Source organism: Fundulus heteroclitus, chromosome 7 (genome assembly GCF_011125445.2).
Source record: "Fundulus heteroclitus isolate FHET01 chromosome 7, MU-UCD_Fhet_4.1, whole genome shotgun sequence".
NCBI classification, from domain to species: Eukaryota; Metazoa; Chordata; class Actinopteri; order Cyprinodontiformes; family Fundulidae; genus Fundulus; species Fundulus heteroclitus.
Genome location: NC_046367.1, coordinates 3,028,999 through 3,046,777, shown reverse-complemented (window position 1 = coordinate 3,046,777; position 17,779 = coordinate 3,028,999). Strand labels below are relative to the sequence as shown.

At 42.0% G+C, this 17,779-nt stretch overlaps 1 protein-coding gene across 6 annotated transcripts in view; it reads right to left on the bottom strand.

The window, feature by feature from the left end:
- ubxn4 (UBX domain protein 4) overlaps nt 1-17,779 on the bottom strand; it is a 133,972-nt gene that overhangs the window by 20,026 nt on the left and 96,167 nt on the right. For 5 of the 6 annotated variants that reach the window (XM_036138760.1, XM_036138758.1, XM_036138759.1 and 2 more), the window contains one exon: nt 10,790-10,986. The exons of the other annotated variant lie outside the window; for it this stretch is intronic. In XM_036138760.1, coding sequence (XP_035994653.1) covers nt 10,790-10,986 — 197 coding nt within the window. The remainder of the gene's footprint in view (nt 1-10,789; nt 10,987-17,779) is intronic. 6 annotated transcript variants of the gene reach the window in all.

The following is a 17,779-nucleotide window of genomic DNA, read 5'->3' as shown; positions in this document are numbered from 1 at the left end:
CCACCTTTCCTTTGCTGTCTGCTCTCACAAAGGAAATTGTAGTTTGGAGGTGTCAAATCCAGCAGAATGGCTGCTTCATTAAATTCATGTAACCATGTTTCTGTTAAAAACATAACATCAAGATTATTGTCAGTAATGAATTCATTAAATAAAAGGGATTTTCCTGACAGAGATCTAATATTTAGTAAACCCAGTTTATATGTTTTGGTGGTTGATGATGTCTCTGTGGCAGGTTGCATCCGACAGTTTATGACTTTTAAGTACGACTGATTATTCCTGTCTGTTTTCCTTTTGCTTTTCTTATTTCTGCCACGTATCATAACAGATATTCCATGTTCTCCGTGAGGAGGCCCAGGCTTATGCTGGAAGCGGTCTTGACTGATAAACGTACTGCCAGGGCCTGCTGTATATCACAAGGAAATTATCCGAAGGTCTTCAGGACAGGCATGTTCTGTGATATGTAGAGGAGGAGGAGGATCTGGACCTCTGCGTCCTTTGGAAGATGCTGATTTAGTCACAGAACTGCGGTATTCAGAATTAATATGTGGAGAGAATGTCAACTGTAGACCAATCTTAAGGACTTTGTTCATGTTATGAGAAAAATCCAGAAAAGGAACCTCTGGGCTTTGTGGAGAGGAAGGGGAGGCGGGTGTAGTCTGGACCGGTGTTCGTGACGATGGCGGTTCTTGGTCCTCTCTTTGTCCTGCTGAGATCTGGGATGAATCCTTCTGTAGCTCTGACGATGCCTCTTTCTGTGTCATCTTTCTGGCCGTCTTTATCTTGGCTTGTTCGGGCTGCACTGGGCTTATCTTTTGTTTAGGCACTGGATGTACTTTGTTTTGGAACAAAGCTGATGGAGCATGGTTCACAGAATAGAAGATGTTTGAAATAAGTCGTTTTGCACCTGACCTATTTAGAGAGAAACCACCTCTGTTGAACAGATGTCTCCTCTCCCAAAAGATGTTAAAGTTGTCTATGAAGGTTACAGTTGTTTGTTTGCATGTTTTTTCCAGCCATTTGTTTAGCATCAGAATTCTGGAAAAAATCTCGTCTCCACAAGTAACGGACAGGAGAGGGCCACTGAGAAGCACCTTGACATTTTTGTCATGAACTAAGTTCAACAGACGAATGTAATCCTCTTTCAATACTTCTGATGTTCTTATCCGGGAGACGTCGCCCAGGGCTTCAGCTTGTATTATGAGTTTTTCCAAGGTCGGGCGTTCTTTCAAGATCCTTGGAAGGATGGCTAATAAATCAGACACCAGGCCATAGTTCGAGTCGTTATAAATTAACACCTCTGTGTTTTTCTTGTTACAGAAATGTTTAATCCCACATACAGACCCACTGCATAAAATCAGGGTCCTTGGCCCCGTGGCATGTCTTTTCTCTGATGTATTAGAGTGAAAGTCGTTGACGTACCTCTGAGTGTTGTCATGATTCTCCTGGGTCACATTTTGGAGCGGAGCGAATCTGTTTCGTAAAGGAATTCCAGCATTTCCAGCAGGTTTACTCCTATTACTTGGTGTGGGAACAGCCTGCGGTTGTTTCACATGTCCTGGGACATCTCTCTGTAGTCTCGGCCAGTTTTCTTTGTCTAGGCGTGGGGTTCGTTGATCCTTTGGTCTTGCACCTAGAGTGGTCCAGGGATTCTCATTTTCCTCAGGGATCTGTTTGTTCAGAGAGTTGCATGGCTGGTGGTCCCCGTTTGGAGTCGCAGGCAGGGTTGTTTCATTTCCATATGTGCCGTTTACATCATAATTCAGTTCGAGTCGGCATATCTTCTGTTCTATAACAGCGATCTTCTGTAGAAGCGTGTCAAGGTCCACTGTGGTGAAGGTAGGCATATTTGCAAAATCAAAATCAAAAATAAATAAAAAGACAATAAATAAACATAACTAAATCCAACTTTCCGTGGTTTTGGCAAAGAGATAAAAAGGAGATAAATAGTAAAAGGCAGAAAAAATGCAAGCAAGCAGGGAGCAGAGAAAAAAGCGTACAAGCAGGCAGAGAGGCGGAGGGAAGGGCAAGGGAGTGAGAACAGAGAGAGGCTTAAATAGAGAGGCTGGCAGGTGAAATGACTGACTGATTAACTACCAACAGGTGTGACTGACTGGAAAGGGAGTGAAGTGAAGGCTAAGTGAGAAGGGGAAAAATCCAACAATAAATAAAACCAGAACCTAACTAAACCCAGACACAGAGGAAGAACTGAAAAATAGCAAATAAAACCCAGATCAAAACTGAACCCTGACAGAAAGAGGAAGGAGGAATTCTACATTTGATTCCTGTAGATCAGGGCCTCCCAAATTTTTTTAGCCGCGCACCCCCTTCAGTCCCAACCAGTTTGGCACACACACACAAAAAAAAGAAAAAAAAATATGTTGCAGTTACATCAACTCAACCATCATAACAAAAGTCGTGGGGAATAAAATTAGAACATAATTTGAATTAAACTGCAATAAAGTTGCAACATCCACAACAGAATCCTGAGGATTTTCAGGTGCATTAGTGGCTCAGCCTGGAGCCAGAGAAAGAAAGAGATGCTCAAATGGGCCACACCTAGACAACCTGAAACGTCTCTGGAGCGGCCATCCTGGTGGATTCACAGAGTAAACTCTGATGATCTACCTGTTTGTGGTCTCACTTTGATAATTTCATGTAGCTGCTTCCAAATCTGTGTCCGACTCGCAAAATACAAACACAAAGAAGTTTGATTTGTGTCCGAGAGAGAGAGAGAGAGAGAGAGAGAGAGAGAGAGAGAGAGAGAGAGAGAACTGGTAGACAGCACTTTTTTGCTCTCCGCCTCTCTGCCTACTCGGACGCTCTTTTCTCTGCTCCCTGCTTGCTTGCATTTTCCTCCCCTTTTTATCTCCTTTTTATCTCTTAACCAAAATTACAGAAAGTTGGATTTAGTTATTTTATTTTATTTATTTTCTGTGATTTATTTTTGATTTTGATTTTTTCCCCGTCTGGACTCTTTTAGTTTTCAGCTAATCCACACAAGATGCCTCTTTACAACAGCCCAGAGGAGGCAGTTCTCAGGAAAAATGCTCTTATGGAAAGACTTCAACATGAAGCGGATATGAAGGAGAACCACCCGATTCAAAGGATGCCTACCTTCACCACAATGGACTTTGACAAGCTTTTACAGAAGATAGCTGTTATGGAACTGAAAATCTGTCGACTCGAAGTGAATTATGATGTAAACGCCACGCATGGAAATGAAACAACCCTGCCTGTGATTCTGAATGGTGACCACCAGCCCAGCGACTCGGCGGACAAACAGTCCCCGGAGGAAAATGAGAATCTCTGGATCACTCTGGGTGCAAGACCAAAGGATAAACGAACCCCGCACCCAGACAAAGAAAACTGGCCGAGACTACAGAGAGATGTCCCAAGACAAATGAAACAACAACGGGCTGTTCTCAAAACAAATGATAGGAGTAAACCTGCTGGAAATGCAGGAATTCCATTACGAAACAGATTCGCTCCGCTCCAAAATGTGACCAGGGAGGATCACGACAACAATCAGAGGTATGTCAACGATTTTCGTTCTAAGACATCACAGAAAAGACATGCCACAGGGCCAAGGACCCTGATATTATGCAATGGATCTGTAAGGGGGATTAAACATTTCTGTAACAAGAAAAACACAGAGGTGTTGATTTATAACCCTTCGAACTTTGGCCTGGTGTCTGAAATATCAGACAACCTTCAGAGGATCTTGAAAGGACGCCCGACCTTGGAAAAACTCATAATACAAGCTGAAGCCCTGGGCGACATCACCCGGATAAGAAAATCAGAAGTATTGAAAGAGGATTACATTCGTTTGTTGAACTTAGTTCATGGCCTTAATGTCAAGGTTTTTCTTAGCGGGCCTCACGCACCAGTAAACTGTGGAGACGAGATTTTTTCCAGAATTCTGATGTTAAACAAATGGCTGGAAAAAACATGCAAACAAACAACTGTAACCTTCATAGACAACTTTAACATCTTCTGGGAAAGAAGACATCTATTTAGCAGCAATGGCTTCTCTCTAAATAGGTCAGGTGCAAAACGGCTGATTTCAAACATCTTCTATTCTGTGAACCATACGCCATCAGCTTTGTCCCAAAACAAAGTACATCCAGTGCCTAAACAAAAGATAAGCCCAGTGCAGCCCGAACAAGCCAAGATAAACATGGCCAGAAAGATGACACAGAAAGAGGCTTCGTCAGAGCTACAGCAGGATCCATCCCAGATCTCAGCAGGACAAAGAGAGGACCAAGAAAATCCATCATCACGAACACCGGTCCGGACTACACCCGCCTCGCCTTCCTCTCCACAAAGCCCAGAGGTTCCTTTTCTGGAATTTTCTCCCAACATGAACAAAGTATTTAAGATTGGCCTACAGATGACATCCTCTCCATATAGCCACAGCTCTGTGACTAAACCAGCATCTTCCAAAGGCCGCAGAGCCCCAGATCCTCCTCTACGAATCACGGAACATGCCTGTCCTCAAGACCTTCAGATTACTTCGCTGTGATACACAGCGGGCCCTCGCTGCACGTTTATCAGACAAGACAGTTTCGAGAATCAGCTTGGGTCTTTTCCCGGGAATTACGGAATATCTGTGATGATTCGTGGCAGAAAAAAGAAAAACAAAAGGATAAACAGGAACAAATACTTGAAAGTCATTAACTGTCAGATGCAACCTGCCACAGAGACATCATCAACCACCAAATCATATAAACTAGGTTTATTAAACATTAGATCTCTGTCAGGAAAATCCCTTTTAATGAATGACTTTATTATTGACAACAATCTTGATGTTATGTTTTTAACAGAAACATGGTTACATGAATCTAATGAAGCAGCCATTCTGCTGGAGTCGACTCCTCCAAACTACAATTTCCTTTGTGAGAGCAGACAGCAAAGGAAAGGTGGAGGAGTAGCAACATTGTTTAATGATTCACTAAAGTGTAAAAAGGTGTTTTTGGGAAAATTTGACTCTTTTGAACATTTGGCTCTCAAGGTAAAGAGCCCGGTACAAACTATGTTTCTGAATGTTTACAGGCCTCCTAAGTCCACATCAAACTTTTTTAAGGATTTTAGTGACCTCTTGTCTGTGATATGCGTTGATTATGACTGTTTAATTATTGTGGGAGACTTCAACTTTCACGTTGACAACCCTGAAGACAGAAGTGCAAAAGAACTGTGTGACACACTTAGAAACTTTGGTTTAACTCAGAATGTTAAACAGCCAACACACAAGCAGGGGCATATTTTAGACTTAATCATCACTAAAGGTCTAAACATTTCACAGGTCAATGTAACTGATGTTGCCTTATCCGATCACTTCTCCGTTACCTTTGAATGTATCATTACCAGTGACTCATTTAGCCAAAGGGACATCGTAAGAAAACGCACCTTTAAGGACAATGCCACTGAAACTTTTATTCGAACTTACTCTGCTACTTCAACCTTGGGCTGCAACTCAGTAGATGAGCTAGTAGATAACTTTCAGTCTAAAGTCTCAGACATCATTAACTGCATTGCTCCAGTTAAAGTGAAAGTTGTTTCCGGGAAGAAAAAAATCTCCTTGGAGAAATGCTCCAGCAGTTAGAAGTGAAAAAAGGGAATGTCGGAAAGCTGAACGCAGGTGGAGAAAGAATAGACTCCTGGTTCACTATGACATCTATAAAGAGAGACTTAACAGATATAACTTACAATTGACAAATGCAAGAGAATCTTTCTTCTCTGAGATCATTAAGAAAAACATTAATAATGCTCGTGTCTTATTTTCCACAGTCGACAGGTTAACAAATCCTCCTGTGTCCGTGGCTTCAGAACCCCACTCCACCAGGGCCTGCAATGAATTTGCAAACTTCTTCACTGAAAAAATCCAAAAGATTAGAGGATCTGTTTGTACATCCATACTAAGTTCAGTACCAACGTTGTCTCCTACCAGAATTGATTTTGACCAAATGTCCCAATTCAGCCAAATAAACTCCAAAAGCTTAGAGCAGATAATTCAGCAGTTAAGTTCCTCCTCAAGCTGCCTTGATGTTCTCCACGCAGCTTTCTTTAAAAAAGTTTTACCTGTCATAGCGTCTGATTTGACTCAGATAATAAACGCGTCCCTTCTGTCAGGTGTTTTCCCCCAGTCCCTAAAAACAGCAATTATCAAACCACTGCTGAAAAAGAACAATTTAGACAAACTTCTACTCCAGAACTACAGGCCCATCTCAAACCTCCCCTTTATCAGTAAGATCATTGAAAAAGTTGTATTTCAACAATTAAACACCTTCTTAACTACGACCAGCCGCTTTGATGGTTTCCAGTCAGGTTTCCGTGCTTACCACAGTACAGAGACCGCCCTTATCAAGGTGTTTAATGACATCCATATAAATACAGACTGTGGAAGAACCACCGTGCTGGTTCTATTGGACCTCAGTGCAGCATTTGATACTGTTGATCACTCCATCCTGTTAGAACGCCTGGAGAACTGGGTCGGCCTTTCTGGTACAGCTCTCAACTGGTTTAAATCCTACTTAAAGGACAGGGACTTTTTTGTATCAGTAGGTAACTTTACATCAGAGATGACAAAAATCACATGTGGGGTTCCCCAAGGGTCCATCCTGGGTCCCCTCCTATTCAATATCTACATGCTCCCTCTAGCTCAGATAATAAAAAACAACAACATCAGCTACCATAACTATGCAGATGACACACAGCTCTACATCACCATGTCACCAGGTGACTATGAACCAATTCAGGAACTAAGTAAATGCCTAGAAGAAATCAATGCATGGATGTGCCAAAATTTTCTCCAATTGAATAAAAACAAAACTGAAGTAATAATATTTGGACCAATAGAGGAAAGATCAAAAGTTAGCACACAGCTTCAGTCGCTTCAGCTAAAAACCACCAATCAGGCCCGAAATCTGGGAGTAGTGATGGACTCAGACCTGAACCTTCAAAAGCATCTAAAGACAATTACAAGGTCAGCTTTCTATCACCTGAGGAACATTTCTAGGATTAAAGGACTGATAGTCTCAGCAGGATCTGGAAAAACTAATCCATGCGTTTATATTTAGTAGAATTGATTACTGCAACGGTGTTTTCACAGGACTTCCTAAAAAGTGGGTCAGACAGCTGCAGCTGATCCAGAACGCTGCTGCCCGCGTCCTCACTAAGACTAAGAAAGTAGAGCACATAACCCCAGTTCTAAAGTCCTTACACTGGCTCCCTGTATCTCAGAGAATAGACTTTAAAATACTTCTGTTAGTCTATAAATCCTTAAATGGCTTAGCACCTAAATACATCACAGACTTGTTATCAGTGTATCAACCCTCCAGACCACTAAGGTCTTCTGGCTCCAGTCTACTCCACATACCTAGAACCAGAACTAAACATGGAGAAGCAGCATTTAGTTCCTATGCTCCGCTTATCTGGAACAAACTTCCAGAAAACTGTAAAAGTGTGGAAAGCCTGAGTTCTTTTAAATCAAGATTAAAAACACATCTGTTTAAAATTGCCTTTGACTGTTCTAGTTAAACAGTTTTACTGTTTTTAATGTTCTTTTTTGTTACTACATTCTATCCCTACTTGCTTTTATTCTATTTTCTATCTACATTTTATTTTTTGGTATATCTTAATCATGTAAAGCACTTTGTATTGTCTTGTACTGAATTGTGCTATATAAATAAATTTGCCTTGCCTTGCCTAGCACAGTGTAACAATAACAGACCGATCCATAAAGATGTTATTAAATCAGAGAGATAAAAACTTTTACAGCGGTTACATTCAGCAGGTAAGCACACCCATGGTAACACACCTCAGCTCCCCGCAGCCACCATCGCTGGTTTGTCCCTGTCTGAATATGTGCTAAAACCGCATCTTTAAATTGAACTGCACCTGTCTGAATAACAATGAAAAGTATTGCAGCACTGTGCGTGAGCGTCGTCAAGAAATCGCGTCAACCACTAATATCTCCCCCCAGCAGCAACGGTGTGGGTGTGTCATCCGCATCATTGCTGGTAGCGTTTCAGTGTCACAGCACCATGAGCAGCGCTGTTTGTAGGCGCTGCACGACCAATAGAGAGACTGTCACTCAATTTAATCTTGTAAATAAAACCTTCGGCCCGAATTCAATTTTCCCTCTACTGACGTAAACGACGTCAAGAGAGGAGAGAGATAGAGACATTTTCTGATTCCCGCTCATTGTATTCTACAAGATAAGTTGCAATTCTCTCGTCTGTTGCCTCCGATTCCCTGGTTTTACCCAATTGAGCATATTTGCCAGAATTAATAAAGTAGAGGGCACAAGCTAGGAAGCACAATGTGTAGAAGAAGATAACTTCATCTTAAAATGAAGTGTAGAAAAGGACTTTTTAAAATAAATTGATTTTCTTGACAATACATTTTATTTATTTATAAAATTTGCAGTTTTTTAATTTAATTTTCACAAAGGAAATGTTTATTTGTTTATCTATGGTGTGGGGGAAAAAAACACTGTCAGACCGCCATTACAGATTTCAGCTGTGGCACGCGTTTAATTGACAGTGAGCTGAAAGGAAGAGGGGGGAAGACAGGCGGCAAAGCGCCGTGGGTCGTAGTCGATCCCGGGCCGACCGCGTTGAGGACTAAAGGGCTCCTAATATGGTTCGCGCTAACCGCTCCGGGGCCCTGGAAAACAAAACTTGCCAAATCCGGTCGGGAGAAGGGCGAAAACATCGTTTCTACCAACAAAAGCCTTCAGAGCCGTTCTCTGATGTTCTTTTAATGAAACAATATTAGGTAGATTGGACAACACGGAAGAAATAGCAGCATCAATGTTAACGCTTGCTTCCTCGATGCGAGCCGCCATTGCTATCAAAACAGTCTCACGTCACGGTCGCTTCTCCACTACGTCACATCTATGAAACTCCAGCCCTGCGTCCTGATTGGCTAGACAATAAAATTGGTTGGAGAAATCACTCTCTATGAGAGATGTCCCAGATGTATGTGAGTGAGGCTAGGTGGAGCGACATACATCTGGCGAGAGTCAGGTTAGTGTTTTACATCGGTCTGGTTGGAATAATAAACATGAACGATGGGGGAGAATAATGGCAATAGTGTGTGGACTGATTTTAACGGCGGAAAAAAACTAAAAAGAAGAGCTGTTGGTTACCGAAGCGGAAAGAACGCAGCAGGGGTGGAGTTCTCTCAGGGAATCCCTCACCTCCACAGATCTCTATTATACACTGGATTGCTAACAGCCCGCTGTTAGAACGAGTAGCTTTGAAGCCACCAGCCGCCATATTGGTACTCCCTATTTTCCCCCAGTAACTAGGGAATATGTGCGCTACAGCATCAAATTTTCTCATGTTCAGGGGGGGCTTAAAACATTTAAAATGTCAAATGTCATATACTTTTATGTTATGTACTAAAACTATCAAGTACTGAGAAAGTCGTGTGCTAAAATATTTTGCATGTTATTTATTTATTTATATATATATATATATATATATATATATATATATATATAAATAACATTTATAAATATATAAATAACAATATACTTTTATTTACAAACACATTTATTTACATATATGTATACATATACACATATTTATATATACATATCTATTTAATATGAATAACATGTACAATATTTCAGCACCTAATTTCCTAGTCCTGTAGTGTAAAGCGCTTTGGAGGTCATCAAGACTTTTTCGGGCAAATCAGCACTCCAGTGAATAAATAAAGATCAGTGCTCACCTCTCTTTCTGATAGGCTACATGCTACATTCAGCAGGCTCCGTGCTCATTTGTCTTTGGAGGACACCACACATGGTAGGATATCGGGGAAAGACAATCCAACATGTGGAATACCCCGATTTGAGGTCTGAGTGGTCCCAACGTTCCACCGAGCGGACCCCATCACTCTTAACACACCACACACGGCAGGATTGTGTCTTAAGATTACCTTAAGAGAGACGCCGATAATCGGCGGCTATCAGAAGGGGGAAATTAGCATGAAAATGGGGCTGAAAATCCTGCCGTGTGAACCAGCCTTAAGTCCGTGCCAACATAGTTTTCTCACATGGGCACTTTGAAATATAAGAGTTCTGGATGTTGATGACAGTATAAGGCAGGATCTGTCTTACAATGGCTCTGAAAAGCATCTGACTGAAGAGACCTTTCTGTTTTACGTCAACCTGATGAAGAGGATGTTCAGGCTTGTCCTGCAATTTCTGATACCATCCTATAAGCCAGCCTTCTCTATCAGCCTGTTCAGTCACAGGCTTGAGCTGTCTGAATACTTTTACTAGGAACTCTATCTGTCTATGGCTCCCAGACACAATCTAAATTTAAACTTTGCGCGAAAATATTCAAGTGGTTCACTTACTCTGTTCTTGTGTCCCTTTTCTAGATTAGCTGGGCTGATAGGCGACCAACACATGAGCTTTTTGGAATTTGTGGGGGAAAAAACTACCTTGACAAGAAACTTTGGTTCAAGGTATGCATTTATCTACTTTACTACTCAATTGCTATATTTACTCTCAATTTATTGGCTAACACATAAAATTAGTACTTATACCTGCATATTTTTTTGTGCATACATTTTTCTCTTTTGTTATATATTTCATACAGCTGGCTAAAAAATAAATCGTTACCTTGATTCTTTTTCTCTCCACTGAAATATGATGTCAACTCTTCAACTAAATGCTGATCGTGCAGGGGCAGGAAACTGGCTAAAGCTGAGAAGTGCCTCATTGACTAAACGCTTTGCTACGACACCTGAATCTGAAACATTGGTTTCTCACCTCTTAGCTTGGTTTGCGGAGGATATTGAGCTGTTGTGTTCTGCTTCGCCTCTGGATGCTGATGCTGAATAAGGTGCAGCAAACAGAAAGGAGCTGAGAAACCTCCATACAGCGAGCAGAGGGTAAAGGATTGAACCCAAAACGGCCCAGATGCCAAATCCAGAAGAGCGGGTCACAGTGTCAGTAGGCCTTTGAGACTGAAGGGAGAGACAGGATCCAATTAATGCAGATCCACACAGCATATAAAAAAAAAAAAAAAAAAAAAAAAAAAAAATATATATATATATATATATATATATATATATATATATATATATATATATTAGGGCTGGGCAAGTTAACGCGTTAATTTCGCGTTAACTCATTAGACTATTAACGGCGATATTTTCTTTAACGCGCGTTAACGCATGTTGCTCACATGCTTTTATTTTGTGAAGGTCTGTTGCTGCGGTGTAGGGGTTTGAATCAGAACAGTAGGTGGCGATAATGCGCCAATAACCTCGCTGTCAGCCAAACCTCGGATTCAGAGTAAGAAAGGTGCTGGCCGGAAAAAAACAAAGCTGACATGCGGAAGGCGGTGCTTAGGCGAGGCGGTGAGTTGGCGGCCGGAACAAGTTTTGTGCGGAGCGGAGCGGGGGGGTCTGCTTAGACGCCGTCGGTGAAGTCGCTTCTCGTTTCAAAGTATCCATGTGTTTTTGCCTGTTTTTCCCTGCCTTCACTATATGCACGCGAGAAAGCAACAACAAAAAAACGCGTGTCAACGTCAAATAAACGCAAGCAACGCAAGCATATCGAGTTAGCAAGCATTTCAGTTTAAAGTTCTTCCAGCATCGAATATGACAGAAACAAGTTAGTTGTAACCACTGCCAAGTTAAACTTTGGTTTTGAACATAAAATGGTAATGCTGCTCCCTGCTGTTACCTCAGAAATTGCCTGTTTTTGGTAGATTTTTTCCCCATAAAGAGAATTCCCTGTCAGTGGCAATAAGCTTTAATTTATTAGGCGCCTGCCTTGCATGTGCAATGAGGAGGCAGTGCTGTGCGAAGCACAGCACTGCCTCCCAATGCAAATGCATGGGCAGGGCCTATTACTATTCACCTCTAAACGTCTTCTTTATTTTTATTATTAGGCGCCTGCCATAGCATTTGCAATGAGGAGGCAGTGCTGTGCTGTGCACCTATTACATGCATGTAATAGGTGCATGGAGGCACCTATTACTATGCACCTCTAAACGGACTCTTTATTAGGCGCCTGCCTTGCATGTGCAATGAGGAGGCAGTGCAGCACTGCCTCCCAATGCAAATGCATGGGCAGGGCCTATTACTATGCACCTCTAAACGGACTATATCTTATTAGGCGCCTGCCATAGCATTTGCAATGAGGAGGCAGTGCTGTGCGAAGCACAGCACTGCCTCCAATGCAAATGCATGGAGGCACCTATTACTATTCACCTCTAAACGGATTATTTATTAGGCGCCTGCCATAGCATTTGCAATGAGGAGGCAGTGCTGTGCGAAGCACAGCACTGCCTCCAATGCAAATGCATGGAGGCACCTATTACTATTCACCTCTAAACGGCTTATTTTCTTATTCTTTATTTTTCTTACATCACGATAAATGCGGCCCGAACCGTAGCGAGCACCCCCACGATATAGGTATCAAAACTTGTGGCTCGATTACGAGATGTGTGCTACTACTTTTATTGGGGTTTCGAGTTACCATGGCGACAAAATTAGCGAAAACACCCCCCAAAAACCCCCATAGGAATGAATGGAGTCGGGTAGAAAGAAAGCCTCAAAAAAGCCTCCAAATGACCAATTTCAACGCTGTACTGTGTCGTCATGCTTTCACCTACGAACACCGTTTAACTTCCAGTTTGTAGATATATCTGTGAACTACTCATAAGTGAAAACGGGATGTGGATATCTTTTATCGTCTCCTCACAGTTACTCCTCAAAGCTCATGTCCAAAAATCAGCGAAATCATCGTTTACAATGAAAGTCAATGACGGAATTCTCCAACCGCTAGAGTGGCCCACTCTAGCTTTTTTAAAGATTTCAAAACTCCGAACAACTTGACCTTACTCGCTCAATTTTCACTCTACGTAGACAAATTATACATCAAAACGTAGGTATTTTTGTCAGGATTTGGGAAATGTAACCCTCATTCATGTGGCATTTATAGATTTTTCGCAAATCACCTCAGACCGACACAAACCCGAAACCTCCCCCATTAATTTCCTATGGAGCGGTTTTGAAAAATGACGTCTAAAAATCCAAAACATCACATGTTTTCGCATCGTCGCTACTCCTAAACCGTTTTATGTACAGGCATGAGACTTTCACACATGAATGTCCCAACCCTTCTGGCACTCACAAAAAAAGAATTGTTTGAATAACTGTTACGGTTTTTCCACAGGAACAATTTGTTCGGGAGTAGCGAATGTGCAAAATCCTGAAATCGCTTTGGAGCTGCATTTTCCCACATCATCCACTTTTTTACATCGTCGCTGTGCCTACACCGATTTTTGTAAAAATATGAAAATGAGCTACATGGTCATCAAAAGCCTGCTGATACTCACAGTGAAAGAATTATTTTGATATCTCTTATACTTTTTTAGCCAGAGCGATTTGTTCGGGATCATTTTCAGAGGATTTCTGAAATTTCATAAAAATGTCCTTTAGATCATAATTTTTTACGCCTTTATTAAACTTTTTCCAGCAAAAACCGATAGCAAGTCTTCTTCCCCTATCCTTTACGAAATAAACACAGAAAAAATTACGTCTCTACCATTTACGGTTCCGGAGAAATCGTGCGTTGTTCGAGGCAAAGTTCTCCATTATAATCCAATAGGCAGACTTGGACACCAAGTGTCTGCACTTTTTTAGACTGGCCCGCTGCAGCTGTGTCAGTGAGTTTCCATGACGACGGAACTCTGAGGGCCAGTGGGAGACGTTCCATTGAGATACAATGGCAACTTTCGACGCCAGCTGCAGCGGCTGTGATTAATGTAGAAATCTGAAATTCGCACAGTCACTTCCTCTTAACATTTTAAAATTTTCATGTGACTTTCAGCCATGTGTAAGTTTACTGTCCCATTTTGGATTTTACATGCTTTCCTATTGGGTCTTTGCTTCCAACAGGACCTGGCATGATAACCAGACACGACCCAATTGGCCAATACAGCACCACCCACCTGTGGGAAATGGCACCACTGACCATTTTGGTCAAATGTTGAGTTCTGGGCCCAGATGTGGTGAGGCTGAGTTGCTAAAGGAGGCCAATCTGACCAATGAACTTTGGTCACGTTTGGTGACATTAAGTATTGGCACCCCTATTTGAGGCACTTCCCAGTACAGGATTTGGACCAAACTGACAGAGTACAATCACCCGGTGATACTGAACACAACTATGTTAGCGGCTAATGGTTAGCATGTTGCTAACGGGAAGTAGCTCTAGGAAGGTCTCACCAACTTCTGCTTCACAGAGTCTGTACTTCCTTTAAAGAGAAAGCTCCACAAGAAATTTGGGCTACGTCACATAAAGCATCTCCAAGTTATGAGGTGTCAAACATCCAATGCTTTTCAATGGGGGACCAAACCCTTTATGATCCAGGAAATGCATGCCCATATATGGAGCTACAGTGTAGCTCAGATGGAAAGTGCAGGCTTTGCATGCAAGAGGTCATGGGATCGAAACCCGGCGTGGGAGACTAAGATTTTGTGTTATAATCCCCACAGTGTTTATATTAAAACGTGTGCTGATCCCATGAAGTATTTTTTTGTACCACCCGCCATTTTGAGTTACCATGGCAACGTTATAAACTATGTTTTTTCTCCCTATTTGAGGCTCATCCCAGTACAGGATTTGGATCAAACTAACAGAGTACACTCACCCAGTGATACCAAACACAACCATGTTAGCGGCTAACGGTTAGCATGTTGCTAACCGGAAGTAGCTCTAGGAAGCTTGTACAAACTTCTGCTTGACAGATTTTGTGAATTTTAGGATTTTCTCCCTTTTTAGGCACTTCTCAGTACAGGATTTCAACCAAACTAACAGAGTAACATCACCCGGTGATACTGAACACAACCATGCTAGCGGTTAACCATTAGCATGTTGCTAACCAGAAGTAGCTTTAGGAAGGTCCTATCAACTTCTGCTTAGCCAGGGTTCTTCTGCCTTTACAGACAAAGAGAGGGCTGCAGCTTTCAGTGAGTCTCCATGACAACGCTGCTAGCAAGAGGCTCCTAGGAGGTCCATTGACCTAACATGGCACCTTTCAACGGCCGCTGCGGGGGCTGTGAAGGCCGTAGGAAGCTGAAATTCGCATTGTTGCTTCCTGTTGCTATTTCTGACGGTACGGTACGCATCAAGTGGCAGGCGCCTTGCTAAATTTCTTCAGAAATTTTTCTAGTATTCTTTATTTTTCTTCCTTCACGATTAATGCGGCCCAAAACATAGCGTGCACCCCCACAATATAGGCATCAAAACCTGTGGCTCGGTCTCGAGATGTGTGCTACTATGTTTATTGGGGTTTCGAGTTACCATGGCAACAAAATAAGCGAAAAACCACCCCAAAACAACCCCATAGGAATGAATGGAGTCGGGGAGAAAGAAAGCCTCAAAAAAGCCTCAAAATTACCATTTTCAAAGCTGTACTGTGTCGCCATGCTTTCACCTATGAACACCGTTTAACTTCCAGTTTGTAGATATATCTGTGAACTACTCAGAAGTGAAAACGGGATGTGGATATCTTTTATCGTCCCTTCACAGTTACTCCTCAAAGCTCATGTCCAAAAATCAGCAAAATCATCGTTTACAATGAAAGTCAATGACGGAATTCTCCAACCGCTAGAGTGGCCCACTCTAGCTTTTTTAAAGATTTCAAAACTCCGAACAACTTGACCTTACTCACTCAATTTTCACTCTACATAGACAAATTATACATCAAAACGTAGGTATTTTTGTCAGGATTCGGGAAATGTAACCCTCATTGGTGTGGCATTTATAGATTTTTCGCAAATCACCTCAGACCGACACAAACCCGAAACCTCCCCCATTCATTTCCTATGGAGCGGTTTTGAAAAATAACGTCTAAAAATCCAAAACATCACATGTTTTCGCATCGTCGCTACTCCTAAACCGTTTTATGTACAGACATGAGACTTTCACACATGAATGTCCCAACCCTTCTGGCACTCAAGAAAAATGAATTTTGTGGATAACTGTTACGGTTTTTCCACAGGAACAATTTGTACGGGAGTAGCGAATGTGCAAAATCCTGAAATCGCTTTGGAGCTGCATTTTCCCACATCATCCACTTTTTTACATCGTCGTTGTGCCTACACCGATTTTTGTAAAAATATGAAAATGAGCTACATGGTCATCAAAAGCCTGCTGATACTCACAGTGAAAGAATTATTTTGATATCTCTTATACTTTTTTAGCCAGAGCGATTTGTTCGGGACCATTTTCAGAGGATTTCTGAAATTTCATAAAAATGTCCTTTAGATCATAATTTTTTACGCCTTTATTAAACTTTTTCCAGCAAAAACCGATAGCAAGTCTTCTTCCCCTATCCGTTACGAAATAAACACAGAAAAAATTACGTCTCTACCATTTACGGTTCCGGAGAAATCGTGCGTTGTTCGAGGCAAAGTTCTCCATTATAATCCAATAGGCAGACTTGGACACAAAGTGTCTGCACTTCTTTAGACTGGCCCGCTGCAGCTGTGTCAGTGAGTTTCCATGACGACGGAACTCTGAGGGCCAGTGGGAGACGTTCCATTGAGATAGAATGGCAACTTTCGACGCAGGCTGCAGCGGCTGTGATTAATGTAGAAATCTGAAATTCGCACAGTCACTTCCTCTTAACATTTTAAAATTTTCATGTGACTTTCAGCCATGTGTAAGTTTACTGTCCCATTTTGGATTTTACATGCTTTCCTATTGGGTCTTTGCTTCCAACAGGACCTGGCATGATAACCAGACACGACCCAATTGGCCAATACAGCACCACCCACCTGTGGGAAATGGCACCACTGACCATTTTGGTCAAATGTTGAGTTCTGGGCCCAGATGTGGTGAGGCTGAGTTGCTAAAGGAGGCCAATCTGACCAATGAACTTTGGTCACGTTTGGTGACATTAAGTATTGGCACCCCTATTTGAGGCACTTCCCAGTACAGGATTTGGACCAAACTGACAGAGTACAATCACCCGGTGATACTGAACACAACTATGTTAGCGGCTAATGGTTAGCATGTTGCTAACGGGAAGTAGCTCTAGGAAGGTCTCACCAACTTCTGCTTCACAGAGTCTGTACTTCCTTTAAAGAGAAAGCTCCACAAGAAATTTGGGCTACGTCACATAAAGCATCTCCAAGTTATGAGGTGTCAAACATCCAATGCTTTTCAATGGGGGACCAAACCCTTTATGATCCAGGAAATGCATGCCCATATATGGAGCTACAGTGTAGCTCAGATGGAAAGTGCAGGCTTTGCATGCAAGAGGTCATGGGATCGAAACCCGGCGTGGGAGACTAAGATTTTGTGTTATAATCCCCACAGTGTTTATATTAAAACGTGTGCTGATCCCATGAAGTATTTTTTTGTACCACCCGCCATTTTGAGTTACCATGGCAACGTTATAAACTATGTTTTTTCTCCCTATTTGAGGCTCATCCCAGTACAGGATTTGGATCAAACTAACAGAGTACACTCACCCAGTGATACCAAACACAACCATGTTAGCGGCTAACGGTTAGCATGTTGCTAACCGGAAGTAGCTCTAGGAAGCTTGTACAAACTTCTGCTTGACAGATTTTGTGAATTTTAGGATTTTCTCCCTTTTTAGGCACTTCTCAGTACAGGATTTCAACCAAACTAACAGAGTAACATCACCCGGTGATACTGAACACAACCATGCTAGCGGTTAACCATTAGCATGTTGCTAACCAGAAGTAGCTTTAGGAAGGTCCTATCAACTTC